General features: G+C 46.8%; 1 protein-coding gene across 1 annotated transcript in view; it reads left to right on the plus strand.

The window, feature by feature from the left end:
- LOC123992384 (SH3 domain and tetratricopeptide repeat-containing protein 2-like) overlaps nt 1-22,893 on the plus strand; it is a 145,210-nt gene that overhangs the window by 15,672 nt on the left and 106,645 nt on the right. The window contains exons 2-11 of the mRNA XM_046293526.1: nt 7,829-7,927; nt 8,897-9,007; nt 11,518-11,645; nt 11,865-11,970; nt 13,384-13,527; nt 14,752-14,950; nt 15,796-15,869; nt 17,834-18,029; nt 20,330-20,466; nt 22,580-22,630. Coding sequence (XP_046149482.1) covers nt 7,829-7,927; nt 8,897-9,007; nt 11,518-11,645; nt 11,865-11,970; nt 13,384-13,527; nt 14,752-14,950; nt 15,796-15,869; nt 17,834-18,029; nt 20,330-20,466; nt 22,580-22,630 — 1,245 coding nt within the window. The remainder of the gene's footprint in view (nt 1-7,828; nt 7,928-8,896; nt 9,008-11,517; nt 11,646-11,864; nt 11,971-13,383; nt 13,528-14,751; nt 14,951-15,795; nt 15,870-17,833; nt 18,030-20,329; nt 20,467-22,579; nt 22,631-22,893) is intronic.

Here is a 22,893-nt window from a genome sequence, read left to right on the forward strand (position 1 = left end):
GTCCCTACTTCTCAGGAGGAACCTGGCGATTTGACAGGAGTGCCGGAGGAATATCATGATCTGCGCACGGTCTTCAGTCGGTCCCGAGCCAACTCCCTTCCTCCTCACCGGTCGTATGATTGTAGTATTGATCTCCTTCCGGGGACCACTCCTCCTCGAGGTAGACTATACTCTCTGTCGGCTCCCGAACGTAAGGCTCTCGAGGATTATTTGTCTGTGTCTCTTGACGCCGGTACCATAGTGCCTTCTTCTTCTCCGGCCGGGGCGGGGTTCTTTTTGTTAAAAAGAAGGACGGTACTCTGCGCCCCTGCGTGGATTATCGAGGGCTGAATGACATAACGGTTAAGAATCGTTATCCGCTTCCCCTTATGTCATCAGCCTTCGAGATTCTGCAGGGAGCCAGGTGCTTTACTAAGTTGGACCTTCGTAACGCTTACCATCTCGTGCGCATCAGAGAGGGGGACGAGTGGAAAACGGCGTTTAACACTCCGTTAGGGCATTTTGAGTACCGGGTTCTGCCGTTCGGTCTCGCCAATGCGCCAGCTGTTTTTCAGGCATTAGTTAATGATGTTCTGAGAGACATGCTGAACATTTTTGTTTTTGTCTATCTTGACGATATCCTGATTTTTTCTCCGTCACTCGAGATTCATGTTCAGCACGTTCGACGTGTTCTACAGCGCCTTTTAGAGAATTGTCTCTACGTAAAGGCTGAGAAGTGCTCTTTTCATGTCTCCTCCGTTACTTTTCTCGGTTCCGTTATTTCCGCTGAAGGCATTCAGATGGATTCCGCTAAGGTCCAAGCTGTCAGTGATTGGCCCGTTCCAAGGTCACGTGTCGAGTTGCAGCGCTTTTTAGGTTTCGCTAATTTCTATCGGCGTTTCATTCGTAATTTCGGTCAAGTTGCTGCCCCTCTCACAGCTCTTACTTCTGTCAAGACGTGTTTTAAGTGGTCCGGTTCCGCCCAGGGAGCTTTTGATCTTCTTAAAGAACGTTTTACGTCCGCTCCTATCCTCGTTACTCCTGACGTCACTAGACAATTCATTGTCGAGGTTGACGCTTCAGAGGTAGGCGTGGGAGCCATCCTATCCCAGCGCTTCCAGTCTGACGATAAGGTTCATCCTTGCGCTTATTTTTCTCATCGCCTGTCGCCATCTGAGCGCAACTATGATGTGGGTAACCGTGAACTGCTCGCCATCCGCTTAGCCCTAGGCGAATGGCGACAGTGGTTGGAGGGGGCGACCGTTCCTTTTGTCGTTTGGACAGACCATAAGAACCTTGAGTACATCCGTTCTGCCAAACGACTTAATGCCCGTCAAGCTCGTTGGGCGTTGTTTTCGCTCGTTTCGAGTTTGTGATTTCTTACCGTCCGGGTAGCAAGAACACCAAGCCTGATGCCTTATCCCGTCTGTTTAGTTCTTCTGTGGCTTCTACTGATCCCGAGGGGATTCTTCCTTATGGGCGTGTTGTCGGGTTAACAGTCTGGGGAATTGAAAGACAGGTTAAGCAAGCACTCACGCACACTGCGTCGCCGCGCGCTTGTCCTAGTAACCTCCTTTTCGTTCCTGTTTCCACTCGTCTGGCTGTTCTTCAGTGGGCTCACTCTGCCAAGTTAGCTGGTCATCCCGGTGTTCGAGGCACTCTTGCGTCTATTCGCCAGCGCTTTTGGTGGCCGACTCAGGAGCGTGACACGCGCCGTTTCGTGGCTGCTTGTTCGGACTGCGCGCAGACTAAGTCGGGTAACTCTCCTCCTGCCGGTCGTCTCAGACCGCTCCCATTCCTTCTCGACCATGGTCTCACATTGCCTTAGACTTCATTACCGGTCTGCCTTTGTCTGCGGGGAAGACTGTGATTCTGACGGTTGTCGATAGGTTCTCTAAGGCGGCACATTTCATTCCCCTCGCTAAACTTCCTTCCGCTAAGGAGACGGCACAAATCATTATTGAGAATGTATTCAGAATTCATGGCCTCCCGTTAGACGCCGTTTCAGACAGAGGCCCGCAATTCACGTCACAGTTTTGGAGGGAGTTCTGTCGTTTGATTGGTGCGTCCGTCAGTCTCTCTTCCGGGTTTCATCCCCAGTCTAACGGTCAAGCAGAGAGGGCCAATCAGACGATTGGTCGCATACTACGCAGCCTTTCTTTCAGAAACCCTGCGTCTTGGGCAGAACAGCTCCCCTGGGCAGAATACGCTCACAATTCGCTTCCTTCGTCTGCTACCGGGTTATCTCCGTTTCAGAGTAGTCTGGGTTACCAGCCTCCTCTGTTCTCATCCCAGCTTGCCGAGTCCAGCGTTCCCTCCGCTCAAGCGTTTGTCCAACGTTGTGAGCGCACCTGGAGGAGGGTGAGGTCTGCACTTTGCCGTTACAGGGCACAGACGGTGAGAGCCGCCAATAAACGCAGGATTAAGAGTCCAAGGTATTGTTGCGGCCAGAGAGTGTGGCTTTCCACTCGCAACCTTCCTCTTACGACAGCTTCTCGTAAGTTGACTCCGCGGTTCATTGGTCCGTTCCGTGTCTCCCAGGTCGTCAATCCTGTCGCTGTGCGACTGCTTCTTCCGCGACATCTTCGTCGCGTCCATCCTGTCTTCCATGTCTCCTGTGTTAAGCCCTTTCTTCGCACCCCCGTTCGTCTTCCCTCCCCCTCCCGTCCTTGTCGAGAGCGCACCTATTTACAAGGTACATAAGATTATGGACATGCGTTCTCGGGGACGGGGTCACCAATACCTAGTGGATTGGGAGGGTTACGGTCCTGAGGAGAGGAGTTGGGTTCCGTCTCGGGGCGTGCTGGACCGTTCGCTCATCGATGATTTCCTCCGTTGCCGCCAGGATTCCTCCTCGAGTGCGCCAGGAGGCGCTCGGTGAGTGGGGGGTACTGTCATGTTTGTCATTTATTGTCATGTCTTGTCCCTGTGCTCCCCATGCTATTCGTTTCCCTCTGCTGGTCTTGTTTGGTTCTTTCCCTCCTTCTATCCCTCTCTCTCCCCCTCCCTCTCTCACTCTCTCGCTCTCTCTTCTCTCTATCGTTCCGTCCCTGCTCCCAGCTGTTCCTATTCCCCTAATCATCATTTAGTCTTCCCACACCTGTTCCCGATCCTTTCCCCTGATTAGAGTCCCTATTTATTCCTTTGTGATCCGTTCCTGTCCCGTCGGTTCCTTGTATTGTATTCACCATGCTGTGATTGCGTTTCGCCCTGTCCTGTCGTGTTTTTGCCGTGATTGTGTATCACCCTGTCCTGTCGTGTTTTGTGCCTTCATCAGATGCTGCGTGTGAGCAGGTGTTTCAGTCGACTACGGCCTGCGCCTACCCGAAGCGACCTGCAGTCTGTGGCCGCTTCTCCAGTTGTTTCCCCTCTACAAGTCTAGAGGATTTCTGTTATTCCGTTTTGGACTTTAATAAACTCTGTTTCTGTTAAGTCGCTTTTGGGTCCTCTTTCACCTGCATGACATCTTATCCCGAGATACTTACAGTAAGGTGTCATTTAGCAGACACTCTTATCCCGAGAGACTTACAGTAAGGTGTCATTTAGCAGACACTCTTATCCCGAGAGACTTACAGTAAGGTGTCATTTAGCAGACACTCTTACCCCGAGAGACTTACAGTAAGGTGTCATTTAGCAGACACTCTTATCCCGAGAGACTTACAGTAAGGTGTCATTTAGCAGACACTCTTATCCCGAGAGACTTAGAGTAAGGTGTCATTTAGCAGACACTCTTACCCCGGGAGACTTACAGTAAGGTGTCATTTAGCAGACACTCTTATCCCGAGAGACTTACAGTAAGGTGTAATTTAGCAGACACTCTTACCCCGAGAGACTTACAGTAAGGTGTCATTTAGCAGACACTCTTACCCCGAGAGACTTACAGTAAGGTGTCATTTAGCAGACACTCTTACCCCGAGAGACTTACAGTAAGGTGTCATTTAGCAGACACTCTCATCCCGAGAGACTTACAGTAAGGTGTCATTTAGCAGACACTCTTACCCCGAGAGACTTACAGTAAGGTGTCATTTAGCAGACACTCTTATCCCGAGAGACTTACAGTAAGGTCATTTAGCAGACACTCTCATCCCGAGAGACTTACAGTAAGGTGTCATTTAGTAGACACTCTTATCCCGAGAGACTTACAGTAAGGTGTCATTTAGCAGACACTCTCATCCCGAGAGACTTACAGTAAGGTGTCATTTAGCAGACACTCTCATCCCGAGAGACTTACAGTAAGGTGTCATTTAGCAGACACTCTTATCCCGAGAGACTTACAGTAAGGTGTCATTTAGCAGACACTCTCATCCCGAGAGACTTACAGTAAGGTGTCATTTAGCAGACACTCTCATCCCGAGAGACTTACAGTAAGGAGTCACACGCAAACACACACACACACACACTCAGTGATCATACACACAAACACACACACAAATACACACACACACACTCAGTGACCATACACACAAACACACACACACTCAGTGACCATACACACAAACACACACACACTCAGTGACCATACACACAAACACACACACACTCACTGACCAGCCCACACACACATGCCATCAGAAGAGAGTGTTTTGTGTTAATAGACTGGGCAGCAGCGAGACAGAGACAGAGACAGAGACAGAGACAGATACAGATACAGAGAGAGAGAGAGAGAGAGAGAGAGAGAGAGAGAGAGAGAGAGAGAGAGAGAGAGAGAGAGAGAGAGAGAGAGAGAGGTGGGGGGCAGATGGGATTTCCAGAGAAAGAGGGGAGAGAGAATGAGAGAGAGAATTGTAATAGAGAACAGACTGGGTGATAGAGATACAGGAAGAAACTCTACAGAGATCGACAGAGCAAACATCCTACACTGGAGAGAGTGAAAGTCAGTGCTGCCTCTGAGATAAATAGACAGAGCCAGACTGCCAGACCGCCAGACTGCCAAACTGCCAGACAGTCAATCTGAAAGCCTAGTAGCTGAGAGCAGTTGGCATCATTGATTTCTAGGAGCTGTAAACTGCCAGTACACATGGCGTGGTGCTGTTGCCCTCCTCTCCGGGCCTCCTCGTCCTCCTGCTGCTCTCCGCTCCTCAAACGCTGCCCTCTCTTCCCAGGTTGGTTCCACTTCACCCTGCCGTCTGTACCCACAGCCTGGAGCTGAGGCTAGTAGGTCACTGACATGAGAAGACAGAGAGCAGTAACTGTCTCGTTCAGATACTGCTGCTGTAGGTATATCTATAAGACATGGGTAACAGGCTATCCCATGAAGGTATAGTAGAGTACAGGGCATGGTGTGTCAGTGTGACGTTGTGTTAGGTGTGTGTACTGTAGTGGCAGTACTGTCAGTCACATTGTTACTAAACTGTTCAGCTTGTTGTGTTCTGTGTCTTAGTGCATGAGGCCATAGTGCTAGTAGCTGTCTTGAGATCAGGCTGGCTGGTGAGGCCATAGTGCTAGTAGTGCTAGTAGCTGTCTTGAGATCAGGGTAGCTGGTGAGGTCATAGTGCTAGTAGTGCTAGTAGCTGTCTTGAGATCAGGGTAGCTGGTGAGGTCATAGTGCTAGTAGTTGTCTTGAGATCAGGGTGGCTGGTGAGGTCATAGTGCTAGTAGCTGTCTATAGAGATCAGGGTAGCTGGTGAGGTCATAGTGCTAGTAGCTGTCTTGAGATCAGGGTAGCTGGTGAGGTCATAGTGCTAGTAGCTGTCTTGAGATCAGGGTGGCTGGTGAGGTCATAGTGCTAGTAGCTGTCTTGAGATCAGGGTGGCTGGTGAGGTCATAGTGCTAGTAGCTGTCTATAGAGATCAGGGTAGCTGGTGAGGTCATAGTGCTAGTAGCTGTCTATAGAGATCAGGGTAGCTGGTGAGGTCATAGTGCTAGTAGCTGTCTTGAGATCAGGGTAGCTGGTGAGGTCATAGTGCTAGTAGCTGTCTTGAGATCAGGGTAGCTGGTGAGGCCATAGTGCTAGTAGCTGTCTTGAGATCAGAGTGGCTGGTGAGGTCATAGTGCTAGTAGCTGTCTTGAGATCAGGGTAGCTGGTGAGGTCATAGTGCTAGTAGCTGTCTTGAGATCAGGGTAGCTGGTGAGGTCATAGTGCTAGTAGCTGTCTTGAGATCAGGGTGGCTGGTGAGGTCATAGTGCTAGTAGCTGTCTTGAGATCAGGGTAGCTGGTGAGGTCATAGTGCTAGTAGCTGTCTATAGAGATCAGGGTAGCTGGTGAGGCCATAGTGCTAGTAGCTGTCTTGAGATCAGGGTAGCTGGTGAGGTCATAGTGCTAGTAGCTGTCTTGAGATCAGGGTAGCTGGTGAGGTCATAGTGCTAGTAGCTGTCTTGAGATCAGGGTAGCTGGTCAAATCAAATCAAATCAAATTTTATTTGTCACATACACATGGTTAGCAGATGTTAAATGCGAGTGTAGCGAAATGCTTGTGCTTCTAGTTCCGACAATGCAGTGATAACCAACAAGTAATCTAACTAACAATTCCAAAACTACTGTCTTATACACAGTGTAAGGGGATAAGGAACATGTACATAAGGATATATGAATGAGTGATGGTACAGAGCAGCATACAGTAGATGGTATCGAGTACAGTATATACATATGAGATGAGTGTGTAGACAAAGTAAACAAAGTGGCATAGTTAAAGTGGCTAGTGATACATGTGTTACATAAGGATGCAGTCGATGATGTAGAGTACAGTATATACATATGCATATGAGATGAATAATGTAGGGTAAGTAACATTATATAAGGTAGCATTGTTTAAAGTGGCTAGTGATATATTTACATCATTTCCCATCAATTCCCATTATTAAAATGGCTGGAGTTGGGTCAGTGTCAATGACAGTGTGTTGGCAGCAGCCACTCAATGTTAGTGGTGGCTGTTTAACAGTCTGATGGCCTTGAGATAGAAGCTGTTTTTCAGTCTCTCGGTCCCAGCTTTGATGCACCTGTACTGACCTCGCCTTCTGGATGATAGCGGGGTGAACAGGCAGTGGTTCGGGTGGTTGATGTCCTTGATGATCTTTATGGCCTTCCTGTAACAACGGGTGGTGTAGGTGTCCTGGAGGGCAGGTAGTTTGCCCCCGGTGATGCGTTGTGCAGTCCTCACTACCCTCTGGAGAGCCTTACGGTTGAGGGCGGAGCAGTTGCCGTACCAGGCGGTGATACAGCCCGCCAGGATGCTCTCGATTGTGCATAGTCAGGTCATAGTGCTAGTAGCTGTCTATAGAGATCAGGGTAGCTGGTGAGGTCATAGTGCTAGGGTAAAAACAAACATTTGCACATTTGCACCCCTTGTGGTCCCCAGGGCCATTATTAAGAAATGCTGTTTTAAGATATCTGATGGCTACCTGCATTTCTGGTAAAGACGATGCATGTCTGTTCACTGCTTGCTGTTTGGGCCAAAATGTGATTTGTTTGTGATACAGCAACATTTTCAACACAATCTTCTTTCAGGACGAGTAACTGTGTCCTTCCCCTCATTGGAGAATTGATGGAGATACAGGGAAGAAGCCACTTTAGACCATTGACATGCACCCCTTGATGGTGTTTACTATTTGTATTACACTAATCTCCTCCCCCGGCATTTACTGAATTCCTCCCTCCCAGACAGTTACTGAATGGTATGTCCCACTAATATGATTCCTCCCTCCCAGACAGTTACTGAAGGGTGTTACACTAATTTCCTTCCCCATTCCCAGACATTGGGCACGTTCCTCTGCCCAGGCATTGCTGTCGCATGTCAGATCTTACACATGCCTGGATAGACATTTTTTTCATTAGTTGATGCATGCAATGTCTGATCAGGTGAACGCGACAATATACTGATGTGTGCAACACTAATCCCCCCCCCCCTCCCAGACATCTCCCCTGCTGAGCTGGATGAACTATGGAGAGAACCACCGTACACGCTAGCGGGAACCAATGAGCACTTCCCAGGAAATGATGTTATGAATCCAGGTAACTACAGTAAAAGCCTTAAAGCGTTCGATGACACAAAACATCCAGCTGATTCTATCCCAATTAAGTCCTGCATGAGTTATATTGCCCAGACAAATGTGGAGTTTGAATTCTTCTGGATGTGTACTGTAGCAAACAATGAAACATTGTATTACACAATAGCCTCAACAGTCCCAGGTTGAGGAAGAGTTGGGGACATCCTCTCTGTACAATGTGACAACAACATGGGGAAGCCAGCCCAGTCGCTCATGAAGCCTTTTTCATTGTTTTTATGTGTTTGTGTGTGTGTGTGTTTGCGTGTGTGTGTGTGTGTGTGTGTGTGTGTGTGTGTGTGTGTGTGTGTGTGTGTGTGTGTGTGTGTGTGTGTGTGTGTGTGTGTGTGTGTGTGTGTGTGTGTGTGTGTGTGTGTGTGTGTGTGTGTGTGTGTGTGTGTGTGTGTGTGTGTGTGTGTGTGTGTGTGTTTGCGTGCACATCACAAAGCCCTGTCAGGCCAGCTAAAGCAGGTCGTTGTGTTATAATAGACCATCTGGGAGAGGCAGTACGTTAATAGATGGGTGGGCTTTGATAGGCTCTTTATGTTCTGTTGATGTTCTGGAGGAAACAGACTAATCACTGTTGAAATCCTCATCAGCTGGACCACAGAATACACTGTACACCAGCAGTTAAGTAACTTTTAGTGTGAATGTTTCCTCATACAGTAACAAACCTCCAATTGGGTCACTTTGTCTGGTTACCAGTCAGGTTTGTCTTCCAGAAGGATATACGATGAAGCATTGCGCTCTCCATTCCCTCTTGACAGTTGTCACAAAAGAAGGTTGCTCGATGATCTTGCACTTGCTTACAGAGCACATGTAGCTGACACAAAAGTCTATTTTAAAATCAACCCCCCGAAACAGCTGTCTCACCCGTTCCTTCCTGAGGGTTCCACTGACCTGACCTGACCTGATCTCTGTTTCCTGTCTTCTCCAGGGGTGGAGTCTGGGGGCGGGGAGGCGGAGCCGGACAGTTACTGGAAGAGGAAGGAGGAGTTCACCAGAGGAAGCACCGTGTCACTGGCCGTGGGAGAGAGGTTCTCCTCAGGTACTGTTCTGCTCCCAGATGCTCTGTACAGATGTGTTCCAAATGGTATCCTAATACCTATAGGTGCACTTTGATCCAAACGGTGCTATTTGGGACAGCCAGGGTGTTTCTCTCTCTATTCCTGCCTTGGATGTGCTAACTGCTAACGTAGCGGTGTTAACAGCTGCTGGTCGTGGTTGTGTGGTGTGATGCTTATTGTGGATCTGTTTGTGTTGCAGCTGTCATTAAATCTCTATTGTAACCTGTCTGTATTCTATACAGTCGTCTATATAATCACTGTATCATTCATGTTGTCTGTATGTACAGTATGTCAACATCCTGTAAGAAAACAGACTTTATTGTTAACGTTACAGTAGGCACAGCTACTCAGCTACTCTATGGTTCTCTGTGTTTTTCCTCCAGCAGGTTCCAGTGTAGCTCTCCCCCAAATGGACCTAATGTTAATTAAAGGGTCCCTTTAAAACTCCAGTCACTCCAGGCTGTAATAGATCTGTTATTCCTAGTCCAACACTGAGACACTCAGCAGCTGTTGTGTAATATGACCTCACTGAGCATGACTATAATACACTCACTGAGCATGACTATAATACACTCACTGAGCATGACTCTATAATACACTCACTGAGCATGGCTCTATAATACACTCACTGAGCATGGCTCTATAATACACTCACTGAGCATGACTCTATAATACACTCACTGAGCATGGCTCTATAATACACTCACTGAGCATGGCTCTATAATACACTCACTGAGCATGGCTCTATAATACACTCACTGAGCATGGCTCTATAATACACTCACTGAGCATGGCTCTATAATACACTCACTGAGCATGGCTCTATAATACACTCACTGAACATGACTCTATAATACACTCACTGAACATGACTCTATAATACACTCACTGAGCATGGCTCTATAATACACTCACTGAGCATGACTATAATACACTCACTGAGCATGGCTCTATAATACACTCACTGAGCATGACTATAATACACTCACTGAGCATGGCTCTATAATACACTCACTGAGCATGACTCTATAATACACTCACTGAGCATGACTATAATACACTCACTGAGCATGGCTCTATAATACACTCACTGAGCATGGCTCTATAATACACTCACTGAGCATGGCTATAATACACTCACTGAGCATGACTATAATACACTCACTGAGCATGGCTATAATACACTCACTGAGCATGGCTCTATAATACACTCACTGAGCATGGCTCTATAATACACTCACTGAGCATGGCTCTATAATACACTCACTGAGCATGGCTCTATAATACACTCACTGAGCATGGCTCTATAATACACTCACTGAGCATGGCTCTATAATACACTCACTGAGCATGGCTCTATAATACACTCACTGAGCATGGCTCTATAATACACTCACTGAGCATGGCTCTATAATACACTCACTGAGCATGGCTCTATAATACACTCACTGAGCATGACTCTATAATACACTCACTGAGCATGGCTCTATAATACACTCACTGAGCATGGCTCTATAATACACTCACTGAGCATGGCTCTATAATACACTCACTGAGCATGGCTCTATAATACACTCACTGAGCATGGCTCTATAATACACTCACTGAGCATGGCTCTATAATACACTCACTGAGCATGGCTCTATAATACACTCACTGAGCATGGCTCTATAATACACTCACTGAGAATGACTATAATAAACTCACTGAGCATGGCTCTATAATACACTCACTGAGCATGACTATAATACACTCACTGAGCATGACTATAATACACTCACTGAGCATGGCTCTATAATACACTCACTGAGCATGGCTCTATAATACACTCACTGAGCATGGCTCTATAATACACTCACTGAGCATGGCTCTATAATACACTCACTGAGCATGGCTCTATAATACACTCACTGAGCATGACTATAATACACTCACTGAGCATGACTATAATACACTCACTGAACATGGCTCTATAATACACTCACTGAGCATGACTGTAATACACTCACTGAACATGGCTCTATAATACACTCACTGAGCATGACTGTAATACACTCACTGAACATGACTCTATAATACACTCACTGAGCATGACTCTATAATACACTCACTGAGCATGACTATAATACACTCACTGAACATGGCTCTAATACACTCACTGAGCATGGCTCTATAATACACTCACTGAGCATGGCTCTATAATACACTCACTGAGCATGACTATAATACACTCACTGAACATGGCTCTATAATACACTCACTGAACATGGCTCTATAATACACTCACTGAGCATGGCTATAATACACTCACTGAGCATGACTGTAATACACTCACTGAACATGACTCTGTAACACACTCGGAAAAGTTACTCCTTAAAGTTTTACCTCTGCATGGTGATGTCTGCATGTCACAGTATCAGTCAATACTCCCACCGGTAATCTCGAGAGTGACAGTGTGTATGTGTGCTTGTGTGCGTGCTCTTTTGTGTAGACGTGGTGCTGGTGTTCAGCGGTCGGCGGCACTCGGGTGTAATACCTGACTCTGAACTACAGGAGGCGCTCCGTACCAGACTCAGGGTCGTCGAGAGCAACAGTCAGGATGTCATCCAGCTCTTCAAGGTTAGTCACAAGTCATAGGTCAGGGGTTAGAGGTTAGAGGTCAAGGCATGCCAAAACAGATGACCCTGCCTAGACCAGTGGTGGGGTTGCAACCGTTGTCCTGCGAAAAGTTGCTTCTCCCTGATGTTGATGCTAGTGGTCGGTAGAGAATAAAGGTGACCTTTTCTGCATCCTCGCTGTTTCTTCAACAATGTCTTCGGTTCTTCTCCCTCCCCACAGGACCTGTCTGCCCGTCTGCTATCTGTCCACGCTGAGAAGGACAGCTTTGTCATCACCTTCAAGACTGTGGAGGAGATGTGGAAGTTCTCTACCTACCTGGCTCTAGGTGTGTGGTACTATCCTAGTCTACCTGACCTGGATGAAACTCTCATTAACAGTTCTCTACCTACCTGGCTCTAGGTGTGTGGTACTATCCTAGTCTACCTGACCTGGAGGAAACTCTCATTAACAGTTCTCTACCTACCTGGCTCTAGGTGTCTGGTACTATCCTAGTCTACCTGACCTGGATGAAACTCTCATTAACAGTTCTCTACCTACCTGGCTCTAGGACCTGGAGGAAACTCTCATTAACAGTTCTCTACCTACCTGGCTCTAGGTGTGTGGTACTATCCTAGTCTACCTGACCTGGAGGAAACTCTCATTAACAGTTCTCTACCTACCTGGCTCTAGGTGTGTGGTACTATCCTAGTCTACCTGACCTGGAGGAAACTCTCATTAACAGTTCTCTACCTACCTGGCTCTAGGTGTGCGGTACTATCCTAATCTACCTGACCTGGAGGAAACTCTCATTAACAGTTCTCTACCTACCTGGCTCTAGGTGTGTGGTACTATCCTAGTCTACCTGACCTGGATGAAACTCTCATTAACAGTTCTCTACCTACCTGGCTCTAGGTGTGTGGTACTATCCTAGTCTACCTGACCTGGAGGAAACTCTCATTAACAGGCTGATGGCTGATTATTACGTCCAGTCTGGTTAGAAGTTGCAAAAAGGCGCAGAACCAGGATCAGTGTCCCCTCACCCAATCCTACCCTAAACCATCAGCCTGGAAGAACCAGGATCAGATTCCCCTCACCCAATCCTACCCTAAACCATCAGCCTGGAAGAACCAGGATCAGATTCCCCTCACCCAATCCTACCCTAAACCATCAGCCTGGAAGAACCAGGATCAGATTCCCCTCACCCAATCCTACCCTAAACCATCAGCCTGGAAGAACCAGGATCAGATTCCCCTCACCCAATCCTACCCTAAACCATCAGCCTGGAAGAACCAGGATCAGTGTCCCCTCACCCAATCCTACCCTAAACCATCAGCCTGGAAGAACCAGGATCAGATTCCCCTCACCCAATCCTACCCTAAACCATCAGCCTGGAAGAACCAGGATCAGATTCCCCTCACCCAATCCTACCCTAAACCATCAGCCTGGAAGAACCAGGATCAGATTCCCCTCACCCAATCCTACCCTAAACCATCAGCCTGGAAGAACCAGGATCAGATTCCCCTCACCCAATCCTACCCTAAACCATCAGCCTGGAAGAACCAGGATCAGATTCCCCTCACCCAATCCTACCCTAAACCATCAGCCTGGAAGAACCAGACCTTACATCAGGATGTAGGGACAACTTCCTCTTACTTTGTTGTGTGTCCAGGCTATGTGGCACGGTGAAGCTGACAGACACCATGTGCCATGTTATAAACACCTTATGACATGTTATGAACAGATGTCTCTGTGTGTCCAGGCTATGTGGCGCGGTGCCTGGAGAATTTCCTGTGTGACCAGTCATTCTGGCTGGACACTGAGCTGCTGAGGGACCTGGAGATCACTGTGACTGTAGACGAGGAACACCTGGCAACACTCTACCTGGGACTGCTGCTGCAGGAGGGTGAACAAACACCTTATGTACACCTTACGAACATCTTATGAACTCTTTATGAACACCTTATGAACATCTTATGAACTCTTTATGAACACATTATGAACATCTTATGAACTCTTTATGAACACCTTATGAACACCTTATGACCTTATTAAGAACAGCACCTGGCCACACTACCTGGGACTGCTGCTGCAGAAGGGTAGGGGTGGTTACTTTATGAACTCCTTGTGACAGGTTATGAAGACCTCTACGAACTCCTTATGGACAGCTTGTATTCTCTACTTTCTTGACTCTCATCAACAGCAGTTTATATCACACTCTCCTCAGAGCAGAACAGAAGCAAAAAAGTTGTTCCATTTCAAAACATGTTGTTCTAGATACCTAGAAATGAAATGCAACTAAACCTAAACAGACTCTATGTTCCGAAATGTCCAGAGATCAAGTAAAACAGCAAAAGAAAGCTGAATGTTTAACGTAATGTAATTTTAGAGAGCTACTGTACTACCATGCATTTACACTGTCCACTGTCTGAGTAGGCATCATGTTTTACTTCTCCCTAACGCCTGAGAGGAATCAATAGCCAGTGAAATGAAGAAGTGCCTGTGTTGAGAATGGATTTTTAATGGATTATGTGAAGGAGGACAGAGATTCAGTTCAGTCAAATGTTCATTCTTTACAGAAATTTGCTTCCCCCGGTGTGAGTGTGTGTTTGTGTGTGTCTGTTGTCCTCTGCATCCCCCGGTGTGAGTGTGTGTTTGTGTGTGTCTGTTGTCCTCTGCATCCCCCGGTGTGAGTGTGTGTTTGTGTGTGTCTGTTGTCCTCTGCATCCCCCGGTGTGAGTGTGTGTTTGTGTGTGTCTGTTGTCCTCTGCATCCCCCGGTGTGAGTGTGTGTTTGTGTGTGTCTGTTGTCCTCTGCATCCCCCCGGTGTGAGTGTGTGTTTGTGTGTGTCTGTTGTCCTCTGCATCCCCCGGTGTGAGTGTGTGTTTGTGTGTGTCTGTTGTCCTCTGCATCCCCCGGTGTGAGTGTGTGTTTGTGTGTGTCTGTTGTCCTCTGCATCCCCCGGTGTGAGTGTGTGTTTGTGTGTGTCTGTTGTCCTCTGCATCCCCCGGTGTGAGTGTGTGTTTGTGTGTGTCTGTTGTCCTCTGCATCCCCCGGTGGGAGTGTGTGTTTGTGTGTGTCTGTTGTCCTCTGCGTGTCATTCAACTGTAGTTATCTCTCTCTCCCCCAGGGTCGTTCTTTGCCAAGGCGCTGGTGAGCAGTGGCGAGCACAGTGATGAGGAGGAGGAGCTGTGTTTCAGACGTAATGACTTGCTGATGGTTAGAGACACGGGGCAGGACAGTCACTGGGAGGGCACCCTTCTCTCCACCGGAAAACACGGACTAGTGCCTGTCAACAACATGCAACCGCTGCCATACCCCTTCTACCAGTGAGTTACCTAGTCTCTACCCCCTAACCCATACCCCTTCTACCAGTTTGTTATCTAGTCTCTACCCTCTAACCCATACTCCTTCTACCAGTGAGTTATCTAGTCTCTACCCTAACCCATACCGTTTCTACCAGTGAGTTATCTAGTCTCTACCCCCTAACCCATACCCCTTCTACCAGTGAGTTATCTAGTCTCTACCCTCTAACCCATACCCCTTCTACCAGTGAGTTATCTAGTCTCTACCCCCTAACCCACACCCCTTCTACCAGTGAGTTATCTAGTCTCTACCCCCTAACCCATACCCCTTCTTCCATCATATGCTGTATGTACACCTTATAACATGACACAGTGACTGTCACACCCTGACCATAGTTTGCTTTGTATGTTTCTATGTTTTGTTTGGTCAGGTTGTGATCTGAGTGAGCATTCTATGTTGGATGTCTTGTTTGTCTATTTCTATGTCTGGCCTGATATGGTTCTCAATCAGAGGCAGGTGTTAGTAATTGTCTCTGATTGGCAACCATATTTAGGTAGCCTGTTTGGTGTTGGGTTTTGTGGGTGATTGTTCCTGTCTCTGTGTTTGCACCAGATAGGACTGTTTTGGTTTTTCACATTTCTTGTTTTGTTAGTCTATTCATGTATAGTTTCTTTATTAAAGAACCATGAATAATAACCACGCTGCGTTTTGTTCCGCCTCTCCTTCAGCGCATGAAAACCGTTACGGTGACCTACTCAATCACACTATAGAATATCAACCTCTATCCCTGCATTTCCTCTCACCTCTTATTTTGTAGGGAAATATGGCAGCATTTTGTGCCAAGCTAATGTGTTTCCTGTTTGTGTAGGTGGTTCCTGAGGAAGTACCCTGGCTGTGCCGGAAGCTCCCCTTCAGAGAGAGGACAGTTTGACCACCCTATAGGTTAGTCCCTAAATCTAAGCCTTCAGAGAGAGGACAGTTTGACCACCCTATAGGTGAGGTCCTAACCCTAAGCCTTCAGAGAGAGGACAGTTTGACCATCCTACCCTACAGGTGAGGTCATAACTCTAAGCCTTCAGAGAGAGGACCGTTTGACTACCCTATAGGTGAGGTCCTAACCCTAAGCCTTCAGAGAGAGGACCGTTTGACTACCCTACAGGTGAGGTCATAACTCAAAGCTGTCAGAGAGTGGACCGTTTGACTACCCTACAGGTGAGGTCATAACTCAAAGCTGTCAGAGAGAGGACAGTTTGACTACCCTACAGGTGAGGTCATAACTCAAAGCTGTCAGAGAGAGGACAGTTTGACTACCCTATAGGTGAGGTCCTAACCCTAAGCCTTCAGAGAGAGGACAGTTTGACTACCCTATAGATGAGCTCTTAACCCTAACACTAAGCCTTCAGAGAGAGGACAGTTTGACTACCCTACAGGTGAGGTCCTAACCCTAAGCCTTCAGGGAGAGGACAGTTTGACTACCCTATAGATGAGCTCTTAACCCTAACACTAAGCCTTCAGAGAGAGGACCGTTTGACTACCCTACAGGTGAGGTCATAACTCAAAGCTGTCAGAGAGAGGACAGTTTGACTACCCTATAGGTGAGGTCCTAACCCTAAGCCTTCAGAGAGAGGACAGTTTGACTACCCTATAGATGAGCTCTTAACCCTAACACTAAGCCTTCAGAGAGAGGACAGTTTGACTACCCTACAGGTGAGGTCCTAACACTAAGCCTTCAGAGAGAGGACAGTTTGACTACCCTACAGGTGAGGTCCTAACCCTAAGCCTTCAGGGAGAGGACAGTTTGACTACCCTATAGATGAGCTCTTAACCCTAACACTAAGCCTTCAGAGAGAGGACAGTTTGACGACCCTACAGGTGAGGTCTTAACCCTAAGCCTTCAGAGAGAGGACAGTGACTATCCTATAGGTGAGGTCTTAACCCTAAGCCTTCAGAGATAGGACAGTTTGACTACCCTATAGATGAGGTCTTAACCCTAACCCTAAGCCTTCAGAGAAAGGACAGTTTGACTACCCTATAGATGAGGTCTTAACCCTAACACTAAGCCTTCAGAGAGAGGATAGTTTGACTACCCTATAGGTGAGGTCTTAACCCTAAGCCTTCAGAGAGAGGACAGTTTGACTACCCTATAGGTGAGGTCTTAACCCTAAGCCTTCAGAGAGAGGACAGTTTGACCATCCTACCCTACATGTGAGGTCTTAACCCTAAGCCTTCAGAGAGAGGACCGTTTGACTACCCTACAGGTGAGGTCATAACTCAAAGCTGTCAGAGAGAGGACAGTTTGACTACCCTATAGGTGAGGTCCTAACCCTAAGCCTTCAGAGAGAGGACAGTGACTACCCTATAGATGAGCTCTTAACCCTAACACTAAGCCTTCAGAGAGAGGACAGTTTGACGACCCTACAGGTGAGGTCTTAACCCTAAGCCTTCAGGGAGAGGACAGTGACTACCCTATAGATGAGCTCTTAACCCTAACACTAAGCCTTCAGAGAGAGGACAGTTTGACGACCCTACAGGTGAGGTCTTAACCCTAAGCCTTCAGAGAGAGGACAGTGACTATCCTATAGGTGAGTTCTTAACCCTAAGCCTTCAGAGATAGGACAGTTTGACTACCCTATAGATGAGGTCTTACCTCTACCACTAAGCCTTCAGAGAGAGGACAGTTTGACTACCCTATAGACGAGGTCTTACCTCTAACACTAAGCCTTCAGAGAGAGGACAGTTTGACTACCCTACAGGTGAGGTCTTAACGCTAAGCCTTCGGAGAGAGGACAGTTTGACCATCCTACAGTTGAGAGCAGGAACCTTCAACCTACGCCACACTACACTCATGCCATGGCCAGTGCTCAATATAAATACTAGGCATTTCCTCCAACCCCTTCTCCCTGCAGTAACTGGTTCCTGTGAGGCTGTAGTGGACCATAACCCAGTAGGATGTGATGAGCTCCAGCTGAGTCGAGGTGACCTGATTGAGATACAGGGGATGCTACTCCGAGGTCTGGACCTGTTCATAGGAACACACTGCTCTACAGGAAACACCGGCTTTGTACACAAGGCTCACGTGAAGCCACTCAACGCCAAACCACTGTAAGACCAGTACATTTACATTTTTACATTTGAGCCATTTAGCAGACTATCTTATCCAAAGGGGGGGGGGTGCTCTTTGAGGAGATAGGGTTTCAGGTGCTTTCAGAAGATGGACAAGGACTCTGCTCTCCAAGAGACCAGAGGTGGCAGAACGGAGAGCTCGGGTTGGGGTGTAGGGTTTGAGCCTAGCCTGAAGGTTGGGAGGGGCAGTTCCTCTTGCTGTTCTGTAGGTAAACACCACAGTCATGTAGTGGATACGAGCTTCGACTGGAAGCCAGTGGAGTGTGAGGAGGAGCGGGGTGACTTGGGAGAACTTTTGAAAACCAGGCAGGCTGCAGCGTTCTGGATACGTTTCAGAGGTTTGATGGCACTGTAAGAGCTATACATAATATCATTACAATACCAAACCACTGTGAGGGCTATACATAACATCATTACAATACCAAACCACTGTGAGGGCTATACATAACATCATTACAATACCAAACCACTGTGAGGACTATACATAACATCATTACAATACCAAACCACTGTGAGGGCTATACATAACATCATTACAATACCAAACCACTGTGAGGGCTATACATAACATCATTACAATACCAAACCACTGTGAGGGCTATACATAACATCATTACAATACCAAACCACTGTGAGGGCTATACATAACATCATTACAATACCAAACCACTGTGAGGGCTATACATAACATCATTACAATACCAAACCACTGTGAGGGCTATACATAACATCATTACAATACCAAACCACTGTGAGGGCTATACATAACATCATTACAATACCAAACCACTGTGAGGGCTATACATAACATCATTACAATACCAAACCACTGTGAGGGCTATACATAACATCATTACAATACCAAACCACTGTGAGGGCTATACATAACATCATTACAATACCAAACCACTGTGAGGGCTATACATAACATCATTACAATACCAAACCACTGTGAGGGCTATACATAACATCATTACAATACCAAACCACTGTGAGGGCTATACATAACATCATTACAATACCAAACCACTCTGAGGGCTATAAGTATTATTCACTTATACTGACTTTGTTGTGAACAGTTATTGTGAACACAAATATGAGTTTGTTCCACAATAATGTGCTCACAAGTTCTTTGTGCACAATCTAATTACCTCAATTTTGTATTTTCTTTCAAAACATGTTTTTATTCACCCATCAACTCTTCTCAATCTTCTAGGAACAGTTAGGACTGCAGACAATGTGTCATGTTTTCTGTTCACATTTACATGGTCTATCTGTTGTCAATAGTAGAGGCTTCAGGTGGAGGGATGGAGGGATAGAGGAATAGAGGGATAGAGGGATGGAGGGATGGGGGGATGGGGGGATGGAGGGATGGAGGTGTAAAGAGATGGGCTGTGATGGAGGGATGGGGGATGGGGGGTGGAGTGATGGGGGATGGAGGGATGGAGGGATGGAGGTGTAAAGAGATGGGCTGTGATGGAGGGATGGAGGGATGGAGGTGTAAAGAGATGGGCTGCGATGGAGGTGTAAAGAGATGGGCTGCCATGGAGGGATGGAGGTGTAAAGAGATGGGCTGTCATGGAGGGATGGAGGGATGGAGGTGTAAAGAGATGGGCTGCGATGGAGGGATGGAGGTGTAAAGAGATGGGCTGCGTTGGAGGGATGGAGGATTGGAGGGATGGAGGGATGGAGGTGTAAAGAGATGGGCTGCGATGGAGGTGTAAAGAGATGGGCTGCGATGGAGGGATGGAGGTGTAAAGAGATGGGCTGCGATGGAGGGATGGAGGTGTAAAGAGATGGGCTGCGATGGAGGTGTAAAGAGATGGGCTGCGATGGAGGGATGGAGGGATGGGGGGATGGAGGGATGGAGGTGTAAAGAGATGGGCTGTGATGGAGGGATGGAGGGATGGAGGTGTAAAGAGATGGGCTGCCATGGAGGGATGGAGGGATGGGGGGATGGAGGGATGGAGGTGTAAAGAGATGGGCTGCGATGGAGGGATGGAGGGATGGAGGTGTAAAGAGATGGGCTGTGATGGAGGGATGGAGGAATGGAGGGATGGAGGGATGGAGGTGTAAAGAGATGGGCTGCGATGGAGGGATGGAGGGATGGAGGTGTAAAGAGATGGGCTGTGATGGAGGTGTAAAGAGATGGGCTGTGATGGAGGGATGGAGACATGGAGGGGTGGTTGAGAGCAGAGTCATGTGGGTGATAATGCTTTCTCTGTCTCTCTCCCCCTCCCTCTCTCTGCCCTCTCTCGCTCTCTCGTCCTCCCTCTCAGAGATGGACAACTTGTGTTTCTGAGTGAGGAGGAACGTGCGTCTCTGTCCCAGGTTAACCCCTGCAGTACTGAGCCCAGAGACAGTGACCTCCTAGAGAGACTCTTCTCCTCTGACATCAGTACTGTCTACAGACTAGGTAGGGGGAGGATCACTCAGTCTATACGGTATAGCGAATTAATGAGTTCTGTCAGACTACTGTAGGTAGGGAACCACTGTGTTTTACTGAGTACTATCAGACTACTGTAGGTAGGGAACCACTGTGTTTTACTGAGTACTATCAGACTACTGTAGGTAGGGAACCACTGTGTTTTACTGAGTATTATCAGACTACTGTAGGTAGGGAACCACTGTGTTTTACTGAGTACTATCAGACTACTGTAGGTAGGGAACCACTGTTTTACTGAGTACTATCAGACTACTGTAGGTAGGGAACCACTGTTTTACTGAGTACTATCAGACTACTGTAGGTAGGGAACCACTGTGTTTTACTGAGTACTATCAGACTACTGTAGGTAGGGAACCACTGTGTTTTACTGAGTACTATCAGACTACTGTAGGTAGGGAACCACTGTGTTTTACTGAGTACTATCAGACTACTGTAGGTAGGGAACCACTGTGTTTTACTGAGTACTATCAGACTACTGTAGGTAGGGAACCACTGTGATTTACCGACTAATGTCAGACTACTGTAGGTAGGGAACTACTGTGTTTTACTGAGTACTATCAGACTACTGTAGGTAGGGAACCACTGTGATTTACTGACTAATGTCAGACTACTGTAGGTAGGGAACTACTGTGTTTTACTGAGTACTATCAGACTACTGTAGGTAGGGAACTACTGTGTTTTACTGAGTAATGTCAGACTACTGTAGGTAGGGAACCACTGTGTTTTACTGAGTACTATCAGACTACTGTAGGTAGGGAACTACTGTGTTTTACTGAGTAATGTCAGACTACTGTAGGTAGGGAACCACTGTGTTTTACTGAGTACTATCAGACTACTGTAGGTAGGGAACTACTGTGTTTTACTGAGTACTATCAGACTACTGTAGGTAGGGAACTACTGTGTTTTACTGAGTACTATCAGACTACTGTAGGTAGGGAACCACTGTGTTTTACTGAGTACTATCAGACTACTGTAGGTAGGGAACTACTGTGTTTTACTGAGTAATGTCAGACTACTGTAGGTAGGGAACCACTGTGTTTTACTGAGTACTATCAGACTACTGTAGGTAGGGAACCACTGTGATTTACTGACTAATGTCAGACTACTGTAGGTAGGGAACTACTGTGTTTTACTGAGTACTATCAGACTACTGTAGGTAGGGAACTACTGTGTTTTACTGAGTAATGTCAGACTACTGTAGGTAGGGAACCACTGTGTTTTACTGAGTACTATCAGACTACTGTAGGTAGGGAACTACTGTGTTTTACTGAGTAATGTCAGACTACTGTAGGTAGGGAACCACTGTGTTTTACTGAGTACTATCAGACTACTGTAGGTAGGGAACTACTGTGTTTTACTGAGTACTATCAGACTACTGTAGGTAGGGAACTACTGTGTTTTACTGAGTACTATCAGACTACTGTAGGTAGGGAACCACTGTGTTTTACTGAGTACTATCAGACTACTGTAGGTAGGGAACTACTGTGTTTTACTGAGTAATGTCAGACTACTGTAGGTAGGGAACCACTGTGTTTTACTGAGTACTATCAGACTACTGTAGGTAGGGAACTACTGTGTTTTACTGAGTACTATCAGACTACTGTAGGTAGGGAACTACTGTGTTTTACTGAGTAATGTCAGACTACTGTAGGTAGGGAACCACTGTGTTTTACTGAGTACTATCAGACTACTGTAGGTAGGGAACTACTGTGTTTTACTGAGTAATGTCAGACTACTGTAGGTAGGGAACCACTGTGTTTTACTGAGTACTATCAGACTACTGTAGGTAGGGAACCACTGTTTTACTGAGTAATGTCAGACTACTGTAGGTAGGGAACCACTGTGTTTTACTGAGTACTATCAGACTACTGTAGGTAGGGAACCACTGTTTTACTGAGTAATGTCAGACTACTGTAGGTAGGGAACCACTGTTTTACTGAGTAATGTCAGACTACTGTAGGTAGGGAACCACTGTGTTTTACTGAGTACTATCAGACTACTGTAGGTAGGGAATCACTGTGTTTGTATGTATGTAAACCTGTTTATTTTAGGCTGTTAAATATTGCATGTGTTCTTCCCACAGACAGACTGGATCAGTCTGATTTTACGGACATCAGAAACCAACCTGAACAAGGTTAGTAATACGTTATCTAAACAACAAGGTAATATTATGTTTATCGAAGTTATTACGTTGTTTATCAGACTGTGCGGTTCCAGCCCTGAATGCTGATTGGCTGACAGCTGTGGTATATCAGACCGTACACCACGGGTGTGACAAAACATGTATTTTTACTGCTCTAATTAGGTTGGTAACCAGTTTATTATTGCAATTTGGCACCTCAGGGGTTTGTGGTATATGGCCAATATACCACGGCTAAGGGCAGACTGTCCAGAAGA

This window comes from Oncorhynchus gorbuscha, linkage group LG13 (genome assembly GCF_021184085.1).
Source record: "Oncorhynchus gorbuscha isolate QuinsamMale2020 ecotype Even-year linkage group LG13, OgorEven_v1.0, whole genome shotgun sequence".
Classification (NCBI taxonomy): domain Eukaryota; kingdom Metazoa; phylum Chordata; class Actinopteri; order Salmoniformes; family Salmonidae; genus Oncorhynchus; species Oncorhynchus gorbuscha.